This window comes from Ochotona curzoniae, unplaced genomic scaffold, assembly GCF_017591425.1.
Source record: "Ochotona curzoniae isolate NIBS_2020 unplaced genomic scaffold, NIBS_Ocur_1.0 contig_2404, whole genome shotgun sequence".
Taxonomy (NCBI): domain Eukaryota; kingdom Metazoa; phylum Chordata; class Mammalia; order Lagomorpha; family Ochotonidae; genus Ochotona; species Ochotona curzoniae.
The window spans coordinates 2,627,197-2,652,945 of record NW_024465451.1 but is presented as its reverse complement, the minus strand read 5'-3'; the positions used below and the strand labels follow the sequence as shown (position 1 = coordinate 2,652,945).

General features: G+C 50.8%; 1 protein-coding gene across 2 annotated transcripts; it reads right to left on the bottom strand.

Annotated features, from left to right (window-relative positions):
• TMEM39B (transmembrane protein 39B) lies at positions 1-23,946 on the bottom strand. Of its 2 annotated transcripts, XM_040974114.1 has the most exons (9): positions 23,802-23,946; positions 22,208-22,334; positions 21,269-21,488; positions 20,584-20,667; positions 20,108-20,262; positions 7,332-7,668; positions 6,361-6,548; positions 2,626-2,746; positions 1-409 (listed from the first exon to the last, which is right to left on the bottom strand). In XM_040974114.1, exons 1-9 carry the CDS (start codon positions 23,803-23,805, stop codon positions 167-169), a joined length of 1,479 nt encoding a protein of 492 aa, XP_040830048.1. In that variant the 5' UTR covers positions 23,806-23,946; the 3' UTR covers positions 1-166. The 2 variants fall into 2 exon arrangements, with proteins under 2 accessions (XP_040830048.1, XP_040830049.1); XM_040974115.1 differs by lacking the exons at positions 20,108-20,262; positions 21,269-21,488; positions 22,208-22,334; positions 23,802-23,946 and having other exon boundaries at positions 20,584-20,666.
• Between the last annotated feature and the right edge of the window lie 1,803 nt (positions 23,947-25,749).

The window sequence follows — 25,749 nt, the reverse complement described above, 5'->3', positions numbered from 1 at the left end:
TTGGTTGTATAAAAATAGGACTTCTTTCCCCCTTGTTAGCACATCAATTATCAAAGAAAGAAACAGTACGTAACAAAAATACAAAGCTCTGGTGGATTTTTTTGTCTTTTTGTTTTTTTCCCCTTCCTCCATGTCCTTCCCCAGGGACCCCCCTCCCTAGGGGGGCTCAGGAGAATCGGTGGTCTAGGTCTCTTTGGGGGCTGGCCGAGTACGAGTAGGCCTTGCCCAACACCAGGCGGTCCCGTAGCAGCTTGAAGAAGGCGTAGTAGTTGCTGAAGAGGATGAGGGCCAGGGAGATGGTCTGGTGCCACTTCTCAGAGGACATCAAGGAGTACAGCTGGTAGACGATGACAGCGCCTTCCAGCAGCAGCAGGATGTTAAGGATCCGCAGGGGTTTGCTGAAAAAGAACTGTCAGGAAAGGGTAGGCGCAGGTACAGATAGACAGTATGCCCCAGAAACTCTACTCCTGGGTGGAGGGTTCTGGCCACTTGGGCCAGTGAAAGGGACAAATTCCTGTGCCCTATGCAACCTTTGCAGGGCTGGGTAAGGACCTGGCCACCTCATCTACTGTTGTTCACCTTGACAGAACTGCTGCTTCCCACATTAAGTTGGTTACGATCCTATTTAACTATACCTCCTCCAAGATGTCTTCCTGGGAAGGTCTTGTCTTAATCTCCGTATGGTCTAAAACCAACACATGCTTATGTGTCATCTTTCTGGATATTGTCAGACCAGGAGAGATTCAAATCTTATCACCCAAGTATGGAAAGCTATTGTAGACTCTAGTTTGCGTTGCTGCTTCATGTGTAGCATCCCTAGCTAGGCTGGACTCTCCTAGGGAACATGGTATTATCTCATTCCTACCTGGAATTTCAGAGCAAGTAAAGAGGAAACTGTTCAGTTGTACAGGGTGTCCGGGGTGTCCCCATTTTGTAAGAGCTGCTTACAGGCTGGGGGGAGAAGTAGGAAGCTGCAGCTCAAAGGCCAGGATGCCTTGGCTTTTGACAGGCTGCCAGTCTGTGTGCAAGTCCCTTCCACTTCCAGGCCTCAGGTTTCTTAACTGTGAGATGAAGCTACTGGTGCAGATCAGTGATGCAACAAACTATCTTTCCCGCAGGGTCCAAGCAGGTTCCTCAGGAGCTACAGTAGGGACAGGCAGGAGGCAAAAGTGGGTCCCACCTCTTCAAATACAGCTGTGCCAGAAGAGTCCTAAGAGTCCTTTGTGTTAAAAATAAGAATTTGGCGGCCTGGGGCAATGGCCTAGTGGCTTGCATGCACTGGGATTCCATATGGGCACCAGTTTGTGTCCTGGCTGTTCCACTTCCCTTTCAGCTCCCTGTTTGTGGCCTGGGAAAGCAGTAGAGGATGACCCAAAGCCTTGGGACCCTGCACCTACGTGGGAGACCTGGAAGAAGCTCCTGGCTGCTGACTTCAGATCCATTGTGGCACTGGGGGAGTGGACCAGTGGATGGAAGATCTTTTTCTCTGTATATCTGCATTTCCAATAAAAATTTAAAAATCTTTAAGAAAGGAAATAATTTGGACTACAATAAATAAATAAGATGGAGAGGGATAGCCAGATGATTCTGCTCAGCCCTGTCCATAGTGCTGAATCACCACCATTGTGAGCCACAGTGCCTGTACCATTAGCATCAACTTCAAGTATTTCCCAGTAAGGCACCCTTGGCTGGGTTTAACTCTCAGCCAATGTCAGCTGTCTGAAAACAGGGACAGCCATGGCACTTCTCTCAATTTCTGAGGACATCGAAATGGGAGGGTGCCCGGCAATTCTGTCCCTCTATCCAATGTTTACCATTTTTTTTTTTTAAGAAAGTCAGATATAGAGAGGGAGAGACAGAGAGGAAGATCTTCCATCTGCTGAGCTGAGCCGATCTGAGGCCAGAAGCTTCTTCCATGTCTCCCATGTGGGTACAGCATCCCAAGGCTTGGCCATCCTGGACTGCTCTTCCAGGCTACAAGCAGGGGAGCTGGATAGGAAGCAGGGCCGGCAGGATTAGAATCGGCGCCCATATGGGATCCTAATACATGAAAGGTGATGACTTTAGCCGCTAGACTACCATGTTGGGCCTCAATGTTTACCTTTTTAAATCCTTGTTTGCATGTTCATTTGAGAGGTACAGAAACAAAGAGTAAAAGACAAAGGGAGAGAGCTCTACATTCACTCCCCATATGTCTGTGAAGGCATGGCTGGGCCAAGGCTGAAGCCAGGAGCCAGGAGCCAGGAAATCAATCTAGACCTCTCACATGGTTGCAAGGAACACAACTGCTGGAGCCTATCACTGTTGGCTTCCAGGATCTATCTCAGCCAGAAGCTGGAGTCAGGAGCCAGTGCTGGATATCAAATCCAGGCACTCTGATTTGAGATATGTGCATCTTATCCCCACCCAGAACCAGTATTTTAAAGATTTGTCACAAAGGGAGCTGTCATGACTAAGCAGTGATTTGTATGACTGCATGCTGTGTTGCGTGTGGGTATGCCTTCCTTTAGACTCGGGAAATCCTCAAAAGGGCTTTCTCTTGCTGCGATATCACCTTCCTGCTGTGCCCATCCTCCAGCCCTCTGGAATGGGCTCCAACCCTCCTTCCCAAGGGAAGAGACTCACGTGGAACCGGAAGTGGGAGACATCGGAGGGGATGGCCACGTTGTAGTGGCCTACTGCTTTGTAGACATTCTTGCTGTGTTTCACCAGCACCCCCTGCGGCCACATGCATTCTTCAGTCCACCTGGAGGCACAGCCAACAGCGCCCCTTACTCCCAGGTCGTCCATGCTCAGGTGCAACAGAAGATGGGGCACAAGGTGACCACCAGGGCTTTACCCTCTTTTCTATCACTTAGAGACAATGACTTTCCCTTTCTGGGCCTCAGCTGCTTCTTCTATAAAATGGGTAAGAAGCACAAGAAATCCATTTTGTTGGGTGACAAAAAGTCTAGAACTGACACTAATGACTAAAGGTTATTAAGAAAGCTTCTTCCTCTCTGGGTATATCTGCTTCATCAGTCTCTTCACTGGTCTCTACTCAGTCCACCACACAGCCACCTGAAGGGTCTCTGTAAAATGCCACCTCGAGCCTGATCAACCTTTGCTTACAAATGCTCTGAGGGTTTCCTGGTGACGTTGGGGTCAAGGCCCCAAGACCTGACATGGTGAGATCCTGCTGCATCCTCGTGGCTCCGCACAGCTCCTACCACGTGGCTCAGGCTCCGGCTCAGGCTGCTCTGAGCCAACCCCGGTTCCTCCAGGCCACAGCACCGCTTCACATCTCTGCTTGAGCCAGTGCCTACGACCAGGCTGTGCTTCCTGGGACCTGAACCTCCTGATAAGCTCCTCATCCTCTTTCCATACTCAAGTTCCTCCCAAACACCATTCTCAAACCTCCTGGAGTTCAATGCCCTTGAACTGTTCCCTGTATCGCCCGCTACTGGTCCGCATTCCCCAGTGGTTCTCTTTTTCTGACTTTCTTCCTGTATGCTTCGCTAGGCCGGCAGCTCTTCAGGGAGGGGTGGTATCCGATTCACCCCCATGTCCTCAGAGCACAGCACAAAGCCTGGCACAGAGAGGCCCCAGGGAGGGTGGGAATGAGCGGCAGGGCCACAGTGCTTGCTTCCTATGTTCCGTGAGAGATCTCCCAGAAACCCCAGGGTCCTGGGCCATAGGACACAAGTAGTACCTTCCTTAATCCCACTCCCTTGTCCTACTCATCCAATTAAAAATTAGCTATTGGGGACAGAGATGTGGCTCAGCGGGTTAGGCTATAGCTTGCAACACGGGCAGCCCACGTCAGAGTGCTGCTTAGCAGTCAGCTGCTCTGCTTCTGATCCATCTTTCTGCAAACGCGCCTGGGAAAGTACCTGAAGATGGTGCAAGTACTTAGGTCCCTTCTATCCATGTGCAAGACCCAGATGGACCTTCTGGCTCCTGGCTTTGATCTGACACCACCATGACTATAGTGGCCATTTCCACAGTGAACCAGCAGATGTAAAACCTCTCTGTCTCATACTCTGCCTTCCAAATAAATAATAAAACAGATTAAAGACATCTAAAAAAGAAAATGTAGTCATAATATTACATACAACCACAAAGATGAACCTTGCAGATGCTATGAGGAGTGGAAAAGCTGTATTAATTTCATTTCTACCAAGTTCTAGAATAGGCAAAATTAATCTATATGATCACAGAAAAAAGAGGAGGGGGTCACTGGAAAAATTTCTGAGGGGCCAAAAATGCTTTACTTCTTAATGCAGGGGGTGGCAGGTTATATGGGAATGCATGCCTTCATTAAAGCTTAAAAAGTTTAGAAACAATATGGAAATAATAGTTTTACCCACTTTCCTATAGCCTTTGAGCCTTTTTACCCTAATAAACTATGTAAAGATTGTCAAAAATATAACAAAAAAGAAAAAAGTTGTGTACTTTAAGATTTGTATATTTCATTGTATGTAAAATCCACATACTTTTTTTTAAAGACTATATACCAAAAAAATCGCAAAAAGCTCACAGCATATCCACTGTCAATCAGGCCCTCAGTCTGGGGCTTGACAGCAAGGGCCCTGGCTTCTAGGAACGCCAGACAGGAGACAGAGCAGCATCAGAACAAAGTCAAGTGCAGTGCTCATGGTTATCAGGGGCACTGAAGGGAGGGGCCCAGGCACACTCCAGCTGGGCAGGGAGGTGTTCCTTAAGGATTCAAAGTGCTGGAGGATGAAGAGGGAGAGGACGCTGGGATGCATTCCCAGCAGCGGCACACGCAGAAGCCTGGCTATGGAAATGGGGAAGCGGCATGAGGAACTCCACGTATATCTAGCTGGTGTGACGTGGGAGCTGGGGTATGGAGCGAGATGAGGCAGAAAAGCCCAGAAGCCACGCAGATAAACTTGAATCTTATCTGATGACTAAAGCAGCCATGGGCTAGTTTATCCAGATGTTCAGCTAAGGTCTACGTTCTTCTTTTTAAAAATTTATTTTTACTTATTTGAAAGGCAGAGAGAGAAAGAGGGGGAAAGAATAGCCAGGGCTGGTCCAGGCCAAGCAATCCAACTGGTCTCCCGTATGGAGGCAGGGACCCAACTGCCTGAGTCATCACCCACTGTCTCCCAGGGTGTGTACCAGCCGTGAAGCTGTAATTAGAAGAGGGGAGGGGACTTGGACTCAGACACTCCAAAACGGGATGCAGGTGTTCAAGTGGTAGCTTAACCTCTAGGCCAAATACCCCCTCCAGTTGTACCGTTCTATTCCCCCATCCCTCAGAGTCTGAGGCTACGCCAGCCCCTCTTCGGGCCCACTCGGCAATAGTCAGCTGCTCTCCTGAGCCACTGGGCCTGAGTGGCATGGAGGGCCAACACCAGCAGGCCTGGCTGTGTGGCCTCGCTTGGCTTCTCTGTTCCTCGAGGGGCTGCCCTCTACAAACCTGTCCTAGGGGCCTTCTCTCTGCCTGGCCTTGTCCTTGGCCCATGACTCAGAGGTGATTCAGAGGTGGTCCTGGCCTGGAGGAGCTTCCAGTCTAGTGAGGGAATACAGGCAGGAAGGTTAGTATTACCAGGAGTGACAAATGCTTTGATCAAGGGCGACAGGAATACTGAGAGATCCCCAAGGAAGATGAGCCAGGCTGAGAGCAAGCAGCCGAGCACCTCAGGGCTCCTGAGCAGGTGATGTCTGGGTGTGGTGCCACCTGCAGCTTGGCCTTTTCACCCCACGTATCCAAACATTTGTGTGCACACCTATCTCCCTGACCAGACTGTGAACTCATACGGCTCCTGTCTGCCACGCCCACCCCATGGCTCCCCCTCCCTGGCCAGGATTCACCATCGGCTAACGCCACACCACACCCTGGTACCACACTGAGGTTTGCAAAGCATATCTGTGAATAGGTCTCCTCCCTGTTCAAAATCCTCTATGGCTCTCCTTGACCTAACACAAGTATTGCAAATGGTCTGGATTTTCTAATGGAAATGCGGAAGTCAAATCTGCTCCAAGGGCAGGTGACCTAATTAGTAAGTGGATGAGCAGGTGAAAAAGGAGGGAAGCAACGGATGACTGAATGCAGATCCAATCCACCAATACATCAACGAGTGGATCAACAGTGAATGACAAGGTCCGTAAGTCTCAATTACCACCTGTCCCCATTTTATGTTCAGTACAGTGCAAGGTGCTCAAGAACACAGAACATGGCTATCTTGGGTCCCATCTTCCCCCACCCCAGACACAGGCCTAACATACAAGACAAGCTCAACAATTACTCAGACTGACTGACTGAGTGAATCAATGAACAAGTGGGCCAGGGGCTCCAGATGCTGGCTTGGAAAGACCAAGGGCGGGGCAGAGCAGAGTAAGGCAACTCACGGATGCTGCAGCACGTTGGAGCACAGTGCCGGGTCCACCTTCTGCCAGCAGCCCAGGTGGGCAGCGGCCTTGTGCAGCAGGTCGCAGTAGCTGGCAGGCAGCAGGTGCTGCATGAGGATCACAGATGTGCTGATGGACACCAGCAGGAAGAGCTCACAGGACCAGCGCTTGTCGTAGTAATGTGTGTTCTGGGAGGGTGGGGGGCGGCAAGAGCGGAGTGAGGCTGGGATGCCCATAACCACCTCCACTCCTTCCATCCCCTCATTCTGTTTGCCTAAGAGGTTAGGACATGCCTGAGGACACCTCCCGAAATAAAAAATCAAAGACCTCCCAAGGAAGGCTTCGGCCCTGGGCCCACTGCACTAGTCAGTTCTCTGCTTCCGTGGCCTCCCACCCCAAGGCTCTGGGTTCCTATGGACCTGGATTCACATCCTGGCACTGCTGCTTGATAACTGTGACTGTGGACAGGTCATTTACTTTCTTTGTGAATTAGTTTCTGCATCTTTTGCGTGAGCACAGAGAAGTCTACTACGTGTGAAAGCTCCTGGCACTTGGGGTTGACCAAGGGACCTGAAGTCCCATCCACATCAGGCCATTCAGCAGAGCACATCAAGTTCAAAGCTAATGTGGTCGAGGCGGCTTCTTCCCAGGTCAGAGGAGCGAGGATGAGCACAGGTCTTGGCGTTACTCAGATCTAGCTCGATCTTGGCTCCCCTACTTCATGACAATGCGAAGAAGGGCTGTGTGCCCATGTCAAAAGAGCCACTGGGATACAGCCACTGCCCTTGGTAACTAACTAACATCGGCAGGTCTCCCTGGTGGCCTGGGTGACCTGGCTTAGTCCGCCAGGGGAGAACAGATGGGGAATCCCTTCAAAACGCAGTAGTGATTTATCCAACCAGGAGGCCTCCCGTGGGGCGGGCAGGGAGGTGAAGCCGCAGCCTTTGAGCTCCCTGGGCTGAGCTACGCACCTTCACAAACCAGACAGGCACAAAGGCCACGTAATAGGCGCTCAGCATGGAGCTGACGAGCACCTCCTTCATGCGCCAGTTGAAGTCCATCTTGAGGAACTCCACCTCGCTGCGGATGAGGCTGGGCGACAGGCAGCAGGCGTGGGTGGGCATGGCATCTGGGCCATACAGCTGTCGCGTATGCTGCTTCCAGGTTTCCCGCAGTGTCAACAGGTAATCCCGGCTCCTTGCCAGGCCGCTGACCGCCTCCCGGGGCCCCATGGAGGTCACATGGCTGAAGAGGTTTGTCTTGCGGAGATCACAGTTGAGCTGCAGGAATGGAATGTACATCCCAAACCTGCTGGGGAAGACGGTGGTCAGGGCAGGCCTGCCCAGGGGGCAGCTTGGAGCCCTCTTGACCCTCCCACCCCGCCGTCAGCCATCCAACACGTGCATCAGTAATGAGTGCATGCCAAACACTGGGGGGCAGTAGAAAGCCATGGACAAGCCCAGTGACACCTGACAAGAAGCAGAAAGGTGGACACCTACAAGACACAGTCCCTGCCCACCCACTGTGCCGCGATGCCTCGCACACTCCCTCCCTGTCAGAACACTAAGCCTCAGGCCCCCGTCACTCTGTCCCCTTCGCAGCTGAGGAAGTCGTGTCTCAGAAGTGATGTCACGTCCCAGAGGCCGCGCACAATCGGCAAAGGGAGAAACAGCATGGCTCAAAGCTGAACCGACTGGTCACAGATGGAGACAGAAATGCGACAAATCACCACGAGTCATGAATGAAGTTCAAATGTGAACAGTGCCACAAGAGAGGCATGGCAGTTATGGAGGAGAGAGGCGGCTCTGAGGCTGGCAGAGAAGAGCAGGCATCTACCACCGGTCTGTCATGTGCCAGACACCAAAACTGGCCCTGCAACCTGCACGCCACCTTTCTCTGAGCAGCACCCTACAGCACGGTTGCATTTTTTTTCTGAACATGGACCTGGTGCTGTGGCACAGCACGTTAAACTGTCACCTACAGCACCCATCACCCATATGGGCACTGATTCAAGTCCTGGGCGAGCCACTTTTGATCCAGCGCTTTTCTTTTTCTAAGATTGATTTATTATTTTTATTGGAAAGGCAGATATACAGAGAGGAGGAGAGACAGAGAGGAAGATCTTCCATCTGATGGTTCACTCCCCAAGCAGCCGCAATGGCTGGAGCTGAATCCATCTGAAGCCAGGAGCTTCCTCTGGATCTCCCACGGGGGTGTGTATGGTCCCAAGGCTTTGGGCCGTCCTCGACTGCTTTCCCAGGCCACAAGCAGGGAGCTGGATGGGAGGCAGGGCTGCCAGGATTAGAGCCGGCACCCATAAGGGATCCCAGTGTGTTCAAGGCGAGGACTTTAACTGCCATGCTATCATGCCAGGCCTGATCAAGCTTTTTTCTAATGTGTCCAGGAAAGCAGTGCAGGATGCCCCAAGTGCTTGGATCCATGGGAGACTCAGAAGAAGCTCCTGGTCCCCAGCTTCAGACTGGCCAAAGTCTGGCCACCACAATCATTTGGGGAGTGAACCAGTGGATAGATCTTGCTTTCTCTCTTATTCTTTCAAAGGAACATAAAATAAAAATCTTAAAAAAAAAAAAGAGACCCTCCAAGAGTTATGATATGCAGTGGGTGAATGAGTACCAGGCAGAGTGCACAATCTGTCATGGCAGGTGCTTTAAAACACACACGTATATACATATATACAATTTGTTTTTATTGGAAAGGCAGCTTTACAGAGAGGAGAAAGAAGTCTTTCATCCACTAGGTCACGCCCCAAATGGCTACCAGAGCTGAGCTGATCTAAAGCTGGGAGCCAGGAGCTTCTCCCAGTCTCCCACATGGTTGCAGGGTCCCAAGAATTGGGACCATCCTCTGCTGCTTTCCCAGGCTATAACAAGGAGTTGAATCAAAAGTGGATCAGGCAATACTTGAACCAGCATCCATATGGGATGACACTGCAGGGTGAAGTTTAATCTACGATGCTAGATGCTGATGCCACAATAGGAGCTTTTATTAAAAAAAAAAAAAAGATTTATTTATTTTGATTGGAAAGTCATGTTTACAGAGAGGAGAGACAAATATCTTCCATCTGCTGGTTCACTCCTCAAGTGGTTGCAACGGCCAGAGCTAAAGCCAGGTGCCAAGAGCTTCTTCTGGGTCTCCCACAGAGTGCAGGGTCCCAAGGCTTTGGGCCGTCCTCCACTCCTTTCCCAAGCCACAGCCAAGGAGCTGCAAGGGAAGTGGAGCAGCCAGGATACAAAGTGGTACCCATATAGGATCCCAGTGAATGCAAGGCAAGGACTTTAGCTACTAGGCTATCGTATTGGGCCCAGCAGGTGCTTTTTGTTGTTGCTGTTTTTTGTATTTTTTTTTCTTTTCCCCCCCTCCCCCCTGTTTATTTATTATGTTCTTTTTACTTCACTTTGGCAAATCCTCTTTATAAGCATTTCCTTCATTTCAGGGCCTTTCAAATTCCTCAGGTGCCCAGAATCACATAATCTGAAAAAGGTCCCTGGGCTTCCATGGATTTGGGGCACATGACAATGCTGCATTTCTTTTAAAAAATACTGCTTACATAGCTGAAAGGGATCTTAAAATTTCATCTTTAATATTGAATGCTGCATTTAAGTATTCTTTTCCTTTTTTTTTTTCTTTTTTGAGTTCCAAGATGGATTTTCAAATGTCCTTGAAGAAATAACTTCCTTGTTTTCGGGTCTATAACATGGGCTGATCCTTCCGAGGTTAAGGTACAGTCAAGAGCATAAGCTTTACGGTCAAGCTAGCCTGGATGAATGCTAGCTCTGCCACTTACTAGCTGTGACTGAAGGCACATTACTCTAAAGCCTCAGTTTCCCTGATGTGCCCCAAGCTACAGTCTGTGCTGTTCCTCCACCCTGTGTTTTCAGAAATACAGGCTGAGTAAGCCTGATCCCAACTGCCTGGGACCAGAGGAATTTCAGAGTTTGCATTTGGGAATACTGCAGTATATATAATGAGTGAGCTTGACTAAGGATATGAACCAAGTCTAAATAGAAAATGAATTCATTTTTCATATATACCTTATACCCACAGCCTGAAGGTAATTTTATATAATATTCTGAATAAGTCTGTGCATAAAACAAAATTCTATAAATGTGGAATTTTCCATTTGTGGCATTTCTGATTTTGGATTTGGGGATTAGGGGTGTTCACGCTGTACTCTGTCAGTCCTCATAACCAAGCCCTAGCACAGCAACTGGCTGCAAGAAGACCAATCTGGATCTGCTCAGAAAGGAGGCAGCAACTCTGCAGGAATCAAAGAGCACTGCAGGATGGTGCTGGCTCGCTTCAGAACACCTGGTGGGAAAGCCTGGCCGGGGACCTCTAGCTGAGCATGCAACGAACTAGGACTCTTTTTTTTTTTTTAAAGACTTATTTATTTATTTATTTTATTGGAAAGGCAGATATATAGAGAGGAAGGTCTTCCATCCGATGGTTATCTCCCCAAGCGGCCACAATGGCTGGAGCTGAGCCAATGTGAAGCCAGGAGCCAGGAGCTCTTCTGGGTATCCCATGCGGGTACAGGGTTCCAAAGCCTTGGGCCATCCTCCATTGCTTTCCCAGGTCACAGGCAGGGAGCTGCATGGGAAGTGGGGCTGCTGGGATTAGAAGCGGCACCGGTGCCCATAAGGGATCCCGGTGCATTCAAGGCGAGGACTTTAACCACTATACTACTGCACCAGGACCCGGGACTGGGACTCTTAAAGGCAAGTACATAGGAAGGTCTCCAGACCTACAGGTCTCTAGCTGCTATGATCAGTTAAATTACTAGGTAGCAGTAAATGGCTGCTGCTCTGTGCGAGTTAGAAGCACCTTCATATGCAAGAGGGCAAATTTCCTCCCATTTCCTCCAGCCAATACGTAACAGGATAAACAAGGGAAATGAATCTATACTGAAAAAAAAAAAAAAACAACAGGAGCCGGGGTCAACATACACAAATGATTCTGACAAATTTAGGAAGCAGCTGGAAGGAAGCGTGCTGACAGATAGGAACCCATCACCTGGAGCAGGGCTGGGGAATCTTATACTGCCAAGGGCCGAATGGATATTTATAGTATCATTCAAGAGCCATACAAAATTATCAGCTTTAAAGTGAGCCTGCCCAAGGTTGCTTTGGCAAGAACAGACTGAAAGACTCTGCGGGCCTTATCCGGCCAGGGGCCAGATGTTCCCCACCTCTGCTCTGCAGTAATGCTTTGCAGTAGAAATATAGCAAGTCACTAGTAAAATAAAATTTCTAGTAGGGCCTGGAACAGTAGCCTAGTGGCTAAAGTCCTCGCCTTGCACACACCAGGATCCTGTATGGGCACTGGTTCATGTCCTGGTTTGTGTCCCGCTGGCCCCGCTTCCCATCTTGTGAGCTGGGAAGGCTGTTGAGGACGGCCCAAAGCCTTGGGATCCTGCACTCATGTGGGAGACCTGAAGGAAGAGGCTCCTGGCTTCAGATCGGTGCAGCTCCGGCCTTTGCGACCGCTTGGGGAGTAAATCAATGGATGGAAGATCTTCCTCTCTGTCTCTCCTCCTCTCTGTATATCTGACTTTCTGATGAAAATATTAAAAAAAAAATTCTTAAAAAAATAAAATAAAATTTCCAGTAGCCCCACTAAGAGATAAGGAAAGATGAATTGATTTCCTTATTTTACTTTACTTTTACACAATAGGCAAAATGTCATCATTTCAACACCTACTGAATATTTGTTGGTGAGACATTTTATGTGTGTGTGTGCAGGCACGCATGTGCCAAGTCTTTAGTGAATATTTCATACTTAAAGTATAACTCAACCACAGTATCCCATTGCCAATGCCAAGTAACCACCAGCAGCTGGCAGTTATTAGCCTGGGTGGCCTAAGTCTAGACTACACCAAGAGAGGACTGCATGGAGTGTGGGAGTGATCCGAGAGGGACCCTGGCTTGAAATGGGCACATGTGACAGAGGGGACAAGTCAGCAGCAAGGCTGAATAAATGAGATTTAACAAAGGCCTGCAATTTCAGAGTCAGACCCTAAGGGCATTGTGGCACAGAAGTCAAGCTGCCCCTTACAACACAACATGTCCCACTGGAGTGCCAGTTCAAGACCCGACCGCTCCACTTCTGATTCAGCTTCTTATTAATACACCCTGAAAGGCAGGGGCCCAAGCACTCGGGATTCCACCACCGTGTGGGAGATCCAGACGGAGTTCGGGGCTCCTGGCTTCTACGTGGCCCCGCCATGCTTGTCGTGGGTTTTTGGGGGTGACCCAGCACACGGGTGTGCACGTGCTTTCTCTGCAGCTCTGCCTTTCAAGTAACTGAAAACAAAAATAAACACGAAACAAAAGTAAAAAGCATCTGACATATTGCCTGTTGTCTCAGGGTGTGCATTTAACAGGCAACTAGACGGGAAGCAGAGGTGAGATTCGATCCCAGGGATTCTAATACGAGATGCAGGCACCATCCCAAGGCACAGCTTAACGTTCTGCACCACAATGCCTGCCCTTCTAGTGGGGCTGTCTTAGAATGCCCTGTTTCCTTCCTGTGCCACAGCCTGATGGGCAGCACCTCACTCACCCATCCTGAGGCAAAGGCTGTCGACAAGTGCGCCCTACCTATGTACCTGGAACTCCCTGACAAACCTCCCCGCACCTAGACAAGGGCAGAGGGAGGAAAAATATATACTCTTTCTACTTAGCCTGTCATTCTTACCAGAAATCAACTATGCTCTGAAAATGAGCATGAAACAGAAAAACTGTGGCGGAAAGACAAAATTGAAGGAACATAAGATTTTTAAAAAGAGAACAGGATGCTCTGAGAAAAGAAAAATCAAAAAGTAAGAAAGAGGTCTAAGAAACCAAAAAATGGGACCCAGCGCAGTAGCGTAGTGCTTAAAGTCCTCACCTTTAGCAAACTGGGATCCCTAATGGGCACCGGTTCTAATCGCAGCGGCCCTGCTTCCCATCCAGCTCCCTGCTTGTGGCCTGGGAGAACAGTCAAGGATGGTCCACAGCCTTGGGACCCTGCACCTGCGTGGGAGACCTGGAAGAAAGTTCCTGGCTCCTGGCTTCGGATTGGCACAGCACCAGCCGTTGCGGTCACTTGGGGAGTGAATCATTGGACGGAAGATCTTCCTCTCTGTCTCTTCTCCTCTCTGTATATCTGACTTTCCAATAAAAATAAATCTCAAAAAAAAAAAATGCTGGCAAAAATTCTCAATAAAAAGCTGGAAGGTAAAATTAAGGAAATCTCTCTGAAAACAAAGCAAATCGACAGAGAAAGAAGGAAAGCAAGACGGGGAGGGGAAAATGCGGAGGGGGAGAGATCCGGAAAACAGGCAACACGTGAGAGAAAGACGGCCCATCTATGAGGTCTGCCATCTGATGAGCAGAAGTCCCAGAGAACAGAAAAAAAAAGAGGAAGATACTATTAAAGAACTAACAGAAGAGGGCCCAGTGCGATAGCTTAGCGGTTAAAGTCCTCGCCTTGCATGCACCGAGATCCCATATGGGCACCAGTAATAATCCCTGCAGCCCCGCATCCCAGCAGCCCCACTTCCCATCCAGCTCCCTGCCTGTGACCTGGGAAAGCAGTTGAGGACAGAACAAAGCCTTGGGATCCTGCACCCGCATGGGAGACCCGGAAGAGGCTCCTGGCTCCTGGCTTCAGATTGGCTCAGCTCCAGCCATTGTGGCCACTTGGGGAGTGAACCATCGGATGGAAGCTATTTCTCTCTGTCTCTCCTCTTCTCTGTATATCTGCCTTTCCAATACAAAAAAAAAAAATAAATAAATAAATCTTAAAAAAAAAAACAAAAGAAAATTCTCCGAGCTGAAGAAGTACCCAAGTGTCCGTGTTTAGAAACTTTTAGCTTACTGACAGAATGGATCCCAGAAGTTCCTCACCGGCAGCATCACTGAGTAATTTCAAATAATCAGAAGACAAATAGAATATTCCTAAGAGCTTTCAGGAAGCGGGGGGAGGGGGCAACAGGTCATCTACTAAATTGGGATCAATCTGGCATTAGACTTCTCGCTAGCAACACTGATGGTCACAGATAGTATCTTCAAAATCCAGAGAGAACATGAAGTTGAACTTACAAATCTACATTCAGCTGAACTATCCATCAAACATGAGGGCAAAATAAAAACATGTTTTAGACATGCAAAGATTCAGAATGTATAGTTCCCATTCACTCATTATTAGGAAAATCACCTGATAATATAGTCCAGCAAAATAAGAGAGAAAATTAAGAAAGAGGCAGACAGGAGATTCAACCCAGGAGGGCAGCGAAGGGAAGTCCCAGGCTGAGGGCCGCAGAGCAAGCCCAAAGGGCAGCGGCTCCAGACTGCAGCGGGAGGATGGGGGCTCCAGGAGGGATATCTGTGGGGGTACAACGTGCTTGAGGCAAAAGGTGGCATGACTGAGGGCTGGGTAAACGTGAGGCTAGGTCAAGGCCCATTGTTCTTTTGTCAACAAGAAAAAAAAAAGGCAGTTAGAACTCCAAGAAAAAGAAAAATGCTGTATAAGAAAGTTACAATTTAAATACGAAGCAAACTAAAAAGCAATTGGTGGAATGTAAAAGAAACAATTTGACCTTGACACTAGGAACATTCTTTTTTTTTTTTTAAAAGAAGCCCAAGATTGTACTTCTGTTAACTAGAGAGGAAATGCCATCCGGGCACATAACTGGGCCCCGTGATGAATGACATACATTTAATTGGAAAGGCAAATTTACAGAGAAGGAGATTTTCCATCTGCTTGTTCATTTCCCAAGTGGCTGCAACAGCTGGTGCTGAACCAATCTGAAGTCAGGAGCCAGGAGTTCCCACACAGATGCAGGGTCCCAAGGCTTTGGGCCATCCTCTACTGCTTTCCCAGGACACAAGCAGGGAGCTGGATGGGAAATGGAACAGCTGGGACACGAACCAGTGCTCATATGGGATCCTGGCTATGCAAGGCAAGGATTCAGCCATTAGGCTATTGCTCTGGGCCAGTGAATGATGTTTTTACATATACACAGTTGTATCAATGACATTTAGAATTAGCTTTAGACAAGACTTAAATGTGGGTATGGAGGAGACTGAGTTTTCAGTTTGACAACATAAAGATAGGAGTACAAGGGTGGCGTTCCAGGTAAGTGGATTAAAGCATTGCTTATGGTGGCAGCATCCCGTACTAGAGCCCGGTTTGACTCCTGGCTGCTGCTTCTCTGATGCAGCTTCCTGTCAATGTACCTGGTAAAGCAGCAGCAGAAGGACCGAGTCCTTGGGCCCTCTGCTACCCACATGCGCATATCAGTTGAAGTCCCTTCGCTTCTGCCTAGCTTAGACCTGGCTGTTACAGACATTCGGGTGGATGGGCGGGGGGTCGGGGTAGAGGTGAACAAGTGGATGAATGCAAGAATCTCTCTCTCACTACCTTTCAACTAAATAAACTTTTAAAGAAGGAAAAAAAAAAAAAAGGAAAATGATAGCTGTTCTGTTAGGAAGTGAGAGGGGTATAAAAATAGATGGGTAGGGGCCCGGCGCGGTGGCGCCAAGTGGTTAAGGTCCTCGCCTTGCATGCCCGGGATCCCATATGGGTGCCGGTTCTAATCCCGGCAGCCCTGCTTCCCTTCCAGCTCCCTGCCTGTGGCCCGGGAAAGCAGTTGAGGACGGCCCAAAGCTTTGGCACCCTGCACCCACGTGGGAGACCCGGAAGAGGCTCCTGGCTTCGGATCGGCATAGCATCGACCTTGCGGCTCACTTGGGGAGTGAATCATTGGACGGAAGATCTTCCTCTCTGTCTCTCCTCTCTGTATATCCGCCTTTCCAATAAAAAAATAATAAAAATAAATCTTTAAAAAAAATAGGTGGGTAGGGCCTAGCACGATAGCATAGTGATTAAAGTCCTCACCTTGAATGAGCCGGGATCCCATAGGGGCTCCGGTTCTAATCCCTGCAGCCCCGCTTCCTATACAGCTCCCTACCTGTGGCCTGGGAAAGCAGTGGAGGATGGCCCAAAGCTTTGGGACCCTGCACCGGCATGGGAGACCTCGAAGAGGCTCCTGGCTTCGGACTGGTTCAGTTCCAGCCATTGAGGCCATTTGGGGAGTAAATCATTGGATGGAAAATCTTTCTCTGTCTCTCCTCCTCTCTGTGTATCTGCCTTTCCAATAAAAATAAATAAATCTTTAAAAAAAAAAAGATGCATGGGTAGAGTTCCTGATGTTCTTGCCTTACATGAAAGGGATTCAAGATAATCAACACAAGATTAAAAATAAGGGGACCAACACTGTGGCAGAGTGGGTGAAGCTGCTGTCTGTGATGCTGGCACCTCTATGGGCACTTGTCTGAGTCCTGACTGTTCCACACATGTGGGAAAGCAGCAGAACACAGTCTAAGTACCCAGGCCCCTGAACCCTGGTAGAAGATCCAGATAAAGTTTCTAGCTGCCCCCAGGGATTGGGGAAGGAGTCTGGTGTGGCTTGGGTCGCCTGGCCCGGGTTCTGGGGTCCGCCTACTAGGTGGGTGCTGGGTGTATGATCTCCAGGGGTGAGGGATCTGGAAAGGTTTGGGATGCCTGGCCCAGGTCCTTGAGTTCACCTGCAAGGACATGTCCTACTTGGTGAAAAAGGCGGAGCAGTGGACACAGGCGCTGTTGTAAAAGGAGAATACGGCAGCACATTTGGTGCCGTAGCAGAAAGAGGAGAGAAGAAAAAACTGGACAACTACCCCAAACAAACAATAACAGCAAAAAATCTCAGTGAATGGAGACTTGAGGCTTACTATGTCAGCCAATGGTCATTGGGAGGGTGACATCCTCAGATCAGTGGAATCGACAGTATTTCAGAACTACCCAAATCACTTGGGTAGAACCCTCAGAATATGTATGCATTGAGACTCTGGGTTGGTACGAAGCGGCGGTTCCTCATCCCTGGGTACTGGGACGTTTGGAAAGTTGTGTGTGGCTTCCCTCTTTGTCTCTCTTTTTTTCCAAGAAGAAACAAGAAGAAATAGCAAAATTGGAGACAATGAGTTCAACCAATTTTTCTTAAACCTCGATCCTTCTCACTCTGATCAACCATGTAATCATTATAAATAAATAGCTAGCTAGCTAGCTAGAAAGCTCCTAGCTCTTAGCTCCTAGCTTCAGCCTGGCTCAGCCCTTGCTGTCGTTGCCATTTAGACAATGAACCATTGGATGGAAGATCTTTCTCATCTTTGTGCCTCTCTGTGTAACTTTGACAAAAAAAAAAAAAAAAAAAAAAAGGAGAGAAAGAGAAAGAAAAGAAAAATTTTAAGTTCTCAAACCCTGGGAACAGCAGGGATAGAGCTGTGTGGTGTGCCCGCACACGGGCAAACACCTGGCTCTAGGATATCCAAGAAACCGCAGGTGCTGGGGGCTTGGCGTGACCTCTGCCATGGGCAACCTGGCGGCCAGGAGGCAGCATGCAGCGGAGCCTTCCTCATCTGCACGCTCAACCATTTCACTTGTTAACATGAGCCTGTAATCCAATTACAAACTCAACTGATACATGCTTAAGAGAAATAAACAAAGGTAAACGGACACTAGAATTAGAGCAGGAACTTAGAAAAACACTTAAAATCAGAGTCTAAGAGAGACCTCTTTGAAGAGCAGCTGTGCCTGACTGGCCTTTCTGATACTCTGGTTTTCACTTTTTACAACATACCTATCCCACAGCAATAACCTAAAATTATGCAATAAAAAAAGAAACCAACATATGGACTTGGAGGATGTCTGTGCCTACAAAGCATGGGCTCACAAGGCAGTAACCACAAAGGGTCAAGTTAAGGCAAGGCAATCAATAACAGTTTCAACCAGTACAATCCTTTGGAAGGCGAATTTGCTAATAGCTATAAAAAAAGGTAAATGAACACATCATTTGATAGACAATCTCTGGGAATCTGCTATATGGACATAATTAGACAAGTGTACAGAAAAGAATGTTCCCTGACTCTGTTATAAATAATGTACACATATATATGGATAACTCAAAAGTCTACCAACAGAAGACAGATGACACAAATTGTTAAAATTCTACACAATAAGGGCCCGGCAACGTGGCCTAGTGACTAAAGCCCTCGCCTTGAACGCGCTGGGATCCCATATGGGTGCTGGTTCTAATCCTGGCAGCTCCACTTCCCATCCAGCTCCCTGCTTGTGGCCTGGGAAAGCAGTCGAGGATGGCCCAAAGCCTTGGGACCCTGGACCCGCGTGGGAGAGCCACAAGAGATTCCTGGTTCCCAGCTTCGGATCGGCACAGCACCAGCCATTGTGCTCACTTGGGGAGTGAATCATCAGACAGAAGATCTTCCTCTCTGTCTCTCCTCCTCTCTGTATATTTGACTTTCCAATAAAAATAAATAAATCTTAAAAAAAAATTTACACAATAAATATGATGAGGCCCATCCTTGGATTGACAAGATCAATAGCATGTCAGAACCCTCAGAACATTCTCCATATTGGGGAGCCGTCCCCCATCCCTGGGTCCTGATGTGGTTGGGAGGCTGGGTGTGACTTCTTCCGTCTCCCCTTTTACTGCAGATACAGGAACAAGAAAAAGAAAATTTGGAAACAATGCTCTCAGCCACTTTCCCCTAACCCTAGATCCTTCCCACCCTAATCAGCTATGTAAACATCATCAAAAATGAAATGAAATGAAATAAAATAAAATAAAATGCCACGAGGTCATTAAAGAAATGAGACAGATTCATATGTATTACCATGGAAAAATATTCAAGCCACATGATTATGTGAACACTGCAGCAAATTATATAATATGCATAATACAATCCCATCTATTTTTAAATTATGTATATGCATGTTCTAGTACTGAAAAAAAAATGTTTGGAAGAATTTACTGCAAACAATAGATTTCTGGAGGAATGAGATTAGATGGGACTTTCATTTTCTGTTAAAAACCTCCATTAGTCCAATGTTTTTACATAAGACACACGTGTCATGCTTAAAGTTACAAATAAATGAAGCAAGGACAATGGGGCACCCATGTCGGTGCTTTGGTCATGCAGAAGAAGGAGTGGTCCAGGTTTGAAGCCTCCCAGGGACTAGGGTTGACCAGATGGAGGAAGTTCATGAGCAGAAAGCCCAGGGTGGAGAGATGGCTGTCAGTGCCCAGGCACCAGAAGCCCCGCAGTAGCCAAAATGGACCCTTGGTGGCATCCTCCCCCAGGCTAGGCCAGGAAGGGGGCAGTCCCAATCTCCTCCCAGACACTCTCCACCCTCAATAACCTGGGGCGAGCAGGAGGAGGGAGTGCAAGAGAGACACATGCATGCAGAGGCACACACACACACACACACACACACACACACACACACACACGCCAAGATCCAGACCCAGGGAAGCATCAAGCCATTACCCAAAACTGAGACATACAGAGACACAGAGGAAGTGGGGTGGGATGGGGGGTAGGGACCAGGGAGCACAGGAGAGGGGAGGGGAGGGAAAAGGAGGGGAGAGCAGGGAAGGGCTGGGGGAGACGAAAGCCTGCTAAGTCCCCTGGGGAGTCTGAGGACGCAGTGGTGGGTGGGAACCTGGGAAAATCAGGCCACCTCAGTTTCTCCCACAAAAGAAGGCTTAGGGTGTTGATCTCGGGGGCTGTCATCAGATAACGTGTGGGGACATTGTGCTGAGTGCCGGAGGCCTCGGGTCACAACCACACGGACACTGAGGGTGGGGCCGGGGCCGGGCAGCCAGCAGGCAGGGCAGGGTACTCACGGATAGCAGAGGAACAGGAGGTTCAGGAAGGAGTAGGTCCTGAAGAGGTGGATGAGGGACCGGCACAGGCTCCAGCCTGTTGCCGTGAGAACGGTGAAGCGGGTGAGGAACAGCAAGATGGAGCGAAAGAGGGAGACCTTCCCCCGCTGAGAAGCCTGGGTCAGGACGAGATAGGGCAGGATGGAGCCTTGCGTGGGGCCACAGGGACTATACCCCAATCCCCCCGCAGTGCGGCCTGGGATCCCCCCAGGGACAGGTGGCACAGCAGGCTAGGCAAAAACTTGGCCAGGGAACCCTTCTCTGCAATGCCTCCGGAAATGCCCAAAGCCCCTGGGATACGACTAATGTTCTTTACACAAGACCAAGGGGAGTCCCAAGGAAGGTGCAGGGTGGAAAGGCAGGACGTGCTAACTGGGGTACCCCCAAGGGGAAAGGGGAGTCCCAAAGACCCCGGCCAGCCTCGAGGATCTGGTCACCTCCTTCACGATGGACCCAATGAAGCGGCGGCCCAGAACGATGGTGGTCACCATGAGCAAGTTGAAGTCGATCAGGTGGAAGTTCTGTCAAGGGGCAGAGGCCTGGGGGTCATGTGGGCCCGGCACTCACACACGGGATTTCTGCGGACCCTCTCCCCCCTCCCCACCATCTCCCCTTCCCTGCCCGCCTGGTCAATGCCCCAAAAACTGTCCCCATTCTCTGCAGGCCTCCAGTGGAGTCAGGCCAGGAAGCTAAAGAGCAGAAGAGGACCCGGGGAAGGGAAGGAGGACAGACTCGGGATGAGAGGGTGGTGTGCGAACCCTCCTGCTTGTAACACCCAGGCCCCTGCCCCTGTACCCCTTCTTCCTCACAGTGCTCTCGGCACCCCTAGAAACACTTGCTACCCCCACAGGCCTTAAGACCTGGAGCTCCTTTATAGCCAAAACCTGCACCAAAATCACCTCTTCTACCCTTCAAAAGCTCAGTGTGACTCTTAGGCAACTAGGAGCATTCAAGAACCATCAGCTTTTGCTCCATCTACACGCCCCATGCCAAGCCCAGCACAGGACCAAAAGCATGACGGGAGTGCCTTGTAGCCTACATTAAGCTGAATCTAAACATGTCTTACACCCACACAGACATGCACAGACACATGTAGCTGGCCCTGGCAGGGCACCACCTTACCAGGGAGGTGTGAGACGGCGGGTGGGAGGGTGGGTACCACCACACTGTCTTGTAGATGTTGATGTAGTGGACGAAGAGGGCTATGAGCTGGCAGAAGAAGAGCTGCAACTCAAACAGGATGCTGGCCTGGACTGGCAGCTCGGGGATCTTACAGTGCTGCAGGGGTACGACCGCCTGGGTGGCCAGCGGAGGGCTGGAGAGGCCCGTCCCGGAACTGCTCCTGCAGGAGGGAGGGAACGTCACAAGTTGACAGAGGGGCTGGCGTTGTGCTGTGGGTTAAGCTGCTGCCTGTGATGCAGTCAGTCCATAGCGGAGTACTGGTCACAGTCCCAGCTTCCTGCCAGTGCTCCTGGGAAGGCAGTGGAGACCCAAATGGAGTTCCTGGTTCCCTGTTTCAGCCTGACCCAGCCCTTAGCTGTTGTAGCCATCTGTGGCCAGTGGCTAGAAGATCTTCGCACCCACCCCCAAACCCTCTTCTGTCACTCTTTTAAATTAATCTGAAAGGAAAGGAGGGAGGGAGGGAGACAGGGAAGGAGAGAGACAGAGAGAGAGAAGCAAGCTAACTTGAGATCCCTACTTGAAATAACTCTTCTGGGGCCCAGGATGGTGGGGTGAGGCTAGAAAAGCAGTTCACGGTGAGGGGGGGATCCTTGTGATTCTGTCTGACAAAGCCCCTTCCTATTCTTAACCTTATTCAGGTCTTCCAACACTGCCAGGGACGAGAGAATTATCAGCCCATTTTACAGAGGAAGAGAGAGGCCCACGGAGCAGGGAACTCGCTGAGGCCACTAGCGACGAAGTACAGTACTGCACATATCCTGCAGGTCTCTTCTGACGTGACACACCCCATCAGTCCCCACCTGCCATCTAGAACCTGTTCAGGCAGCGCGGTGCTCCTAAGAGCCTGGAGCAGCATGAGAAAGGAAAGAGGTGCTTGACCTGGTTCGGGAACGGACGCTGGTCACCGATGTGCTGGACGCGTGGCCCCCGCCAGAGCCCCCCGAGGATCCCGGCTCACAGAGTGGATTCCGACAGTACGATGTCCTATTAGGACCTCTTCGTCCTCCTGCGGGGTTCAACAGACAGGAGACCCTCTAGGCAGGTGGCACCGGTCAAGTGGAACTGCAACCACGCTGGCCACCCCTTCCCCGGGTGGGGGGGAGCACTGTACCACTTGACTTTCACCAAGCTCTCTCTGTATCTGTCCCCTGCCTCGTCCCGTCAACCTCATCACTTCAGCCCCGCCTCAGGCTCTGGTGATCTCGGCCTTCCTTTCTCTGGTGAGCCACGCTTCTTGCCACGGCTTGCACCTGCCAGACTTGCTGTCAGGACAGTTTTTCCCCCCAGAACCATTTGGGAAGTAGCTACCCATCATGCTCTATTTGCTTTCCACCCCCTCCCCCAACAATTTCCTCTACAATTGTCTTACTGATGTTATGAACCTGAACCCGCTGGCTGTGGTCAGTGAGGTCACACCCCACGCGTGCTAATCCTTCCCACAGCACCCAGCAAGTACAGGTACGTGAGTGAGGGAGTCCCAGCAAGGTTAGGAAACCACGTGTGCGAGTCTGTGTCACAGACAGGATGAAGATGTGAGTCCCACGCTCCCAGCTTTGACATGCACCAAGCCCCATCCATACACAAGCTTCTGGAGGCAGACAGATCCAGGCGCCTTTGCACAGCTCCGCATGCCCTGACATCCAGCTTTGGGGGCCTCCTGGAATCTCACCGGCTGGACTCACGGTCCAAACACAGGGTCAAGAAGGTGGGCTCTGAGACAATGTTGTGTTTCTAGAGCCACAACCTGTCTGTTCAGGCTGAGCACCCAGCTCATGCACCCAGCTGCCGTCCCAGCAACCCGGCAGGTTCCAGCTACACAGGTCCTAACTCCTGGGCTGCAAACTTTTCCCATGTGTCTAAAAACGCTCCGTGTCCACAAAGCCCCTGCACCATCCCCAACACCCACACATCATCATCATCATCCCAGAAACTCCCCTTCTACCCACTCTCCCAGCTCTGCACCCACAGAAGACCCTCAGCTCAGGAGCCCCACCCCCGCACAACTGTCAGCCCAGAAACCCCGCCCACGGGCCAGTCCGAGCCCTCAACCGCCCAGAGCCAGCGGGGTTCCCAGAGCCTGAACACTCTCCCGCCCCACGCCCCCAGCCTCAGTTCCCGGAGCCGGCAAAACTCGCCCCCCGCCACCCGGACCGGCACAGGTGCCTGCCGTGCAGAAGCTCCGCCCCCGAGAGCGGCGACCACGCCCCCGCCGGGTCCCCCACCTCAGCCCCATTTCCAGCGCAGATCTACGGCCCCTCACCCAATCCCCCTACCCTCACCGAGCCCCGCCCCCGCCGCCGCGGCCCCGCCCCGCCGCCGCGGCCCCGCCCCGCGAGCCCCCGGGAGGGGCGGGGTCCCGCCTGCGCCCGCATCCCCTCCCCCCGCAGGGCTGTCCGCGTGGGTCAGCGGGGAGCGGCTGGGCCGTCCGGTCTCTCGCGCCCGCTCGCAGCCGGGCCGGGCCGGCTCTGCTCACCCATCTCCTCCCCCCGGCGCTCTCCGCTTCGCCGCCGCAGCTCCTGCGGGCAATATGTCGGAGGCGACGGCGGCCGGGAGAGGACTAACCGCCCGAGCCCAATCCCCGGATATCCACCGCGCGCTCCCGCCGGGCCGCCGCATTTACATACAAGGCGGGCTGGGAGCCGGGAGCGCGCCTCTTAAAGGGGCCGCCGGGAAGACCGAGTCGGTGCCTGCGCGCTCTTTGTCTGCCAGTCCCCGACGCCCTTCCTGCAGCTGCTGTTGAGGAGAACAGGGGCACCCACACACCTCCCGTTTTCTCCCCGGGTGCCTGCCCCCAGTCCTTCCTCGGGCCTGTCCACGAGTGGCCCACAGTTCAGCTCAAACTCAGCGCGCCCCACGCCGGGCTTTTTCTCCCGTGCACCCCGTTCAGAACCTGGGAAACCCTTAACCCTTGTCCTGGCCCGCCTCGCCCCTCGCCTGCATCGAACCCGGGAGCAGGTCTGACTGCTGCCCACGCTGCCACATCCTTGCAGCTCTTAATGGTCATTTTATAGATCTTGGTGAGGATTAGGCGTCACGAGGAGCAAAGAATGGTCTGTTCTATTCGCTGCTGCCCATCATTGTCACGATGGTGCTTTGGCAAGCAGCTGACACCGAGGAAGCATTAGATGCGCGACCTGCTTTTCATTTTCCTCCCAAGATTTCGAGGCAGTTTTAATTACCTCCCAGCTCCATCGCGGAACACCACGGTGCGTGGCACATGTGCAGTGAATTGAAGGAATTAGCATTTAATTAATAGATATTCACAGAGCCTGTTAAATGGGAGGAGGTAGACATCAAGCCTGTAAATTACATGAAAGGGAAGGATCGACAAGGAGGAAAATATGCAAAGTGGGGTGGGCGGGTTGCAGGCTTTGTTTTTGTTTTTGTTTTTGTTTGAGAGGCAGAGAGAGGAAGACTGGTCGACCGACAACTCCATCTGCTGGTTCGCTGTCCAGGAGCCGGCGAGGGCTCTAAACCATGAACTAGGCATGCCTCGTGTGTGGATGGACGGACCCCAGCTGGACGGACCCCTTGCTTCTCCAGGGCTTGCGTTCGCGGGAACCTGGAAGTCAGGAGCTGGAGCCGGGAACCCAGAAAGCCCGAGGTCAGCCTGGCTGCCGGTCACCCCAGGGAGGAGGGCAGGTGCAGGGGCCTTCACAGAGCAAAGTGCAGGAGACACGTGGAGGAGACAGCTGGGTCAGTCGGCTGGACATCGGAGGCGGACAGAGGGAATTGTGGGCATCGGCCCAAGCACCAGAACAGGCTGGCTTAGCAGACCTGGGGTAGGAGGTGAGAAGAGACGGTTTCGACGCTTTTACTCGGAGTGAGACGGCAAGCTAATGGAGGCTTTGAATGTCTGTTTTTATTCTAATAGATGCTTAAGAGTTATTGGGAAAAAAAAAAAAAGATTTATTTACCTGGAAGGCAGTTCCAGAGAAAACAAGAAAGAGAGAAGTCCCCATCTGCTGGTTCACGCTCCAAATGGCCCCAACGACCAGAGTTGAGCTGATCCAAAGCCAGGAGCCAAGAGCTTCTTCCAGGGGCTTATGGACTTTATTTTTGCTTTTCCAGGTGCAGTAGCAGAGAGCTGGATAGGAAGTGGAACAGCTAAGACTCAAACCAGCCACATTTGGGATGCTAGAGCTACAGGCAGTGGTTTTATGTGCTAAGCCACAGCACTGACCCCTAAAAATTTTTTTTATTTGAAAGGCAGAATGACAGAGGAGAGGGAGGGAGAGAGAAGTGGGGGAGAGAGAGTTGCCTTCCTATGATTCAGACTACAAATGACCGTAATGGCCAGGGCTTGGCCAGGCCAGAGCCATGAGCCTGGAGCTCCTTCCAGGTCACCCGTGTGGGTGACAGGAGCCCAGACACTTGGGCTGTCTTCTGCCGTAAGCTGGGGCAGAAACGGAACAGCCAGA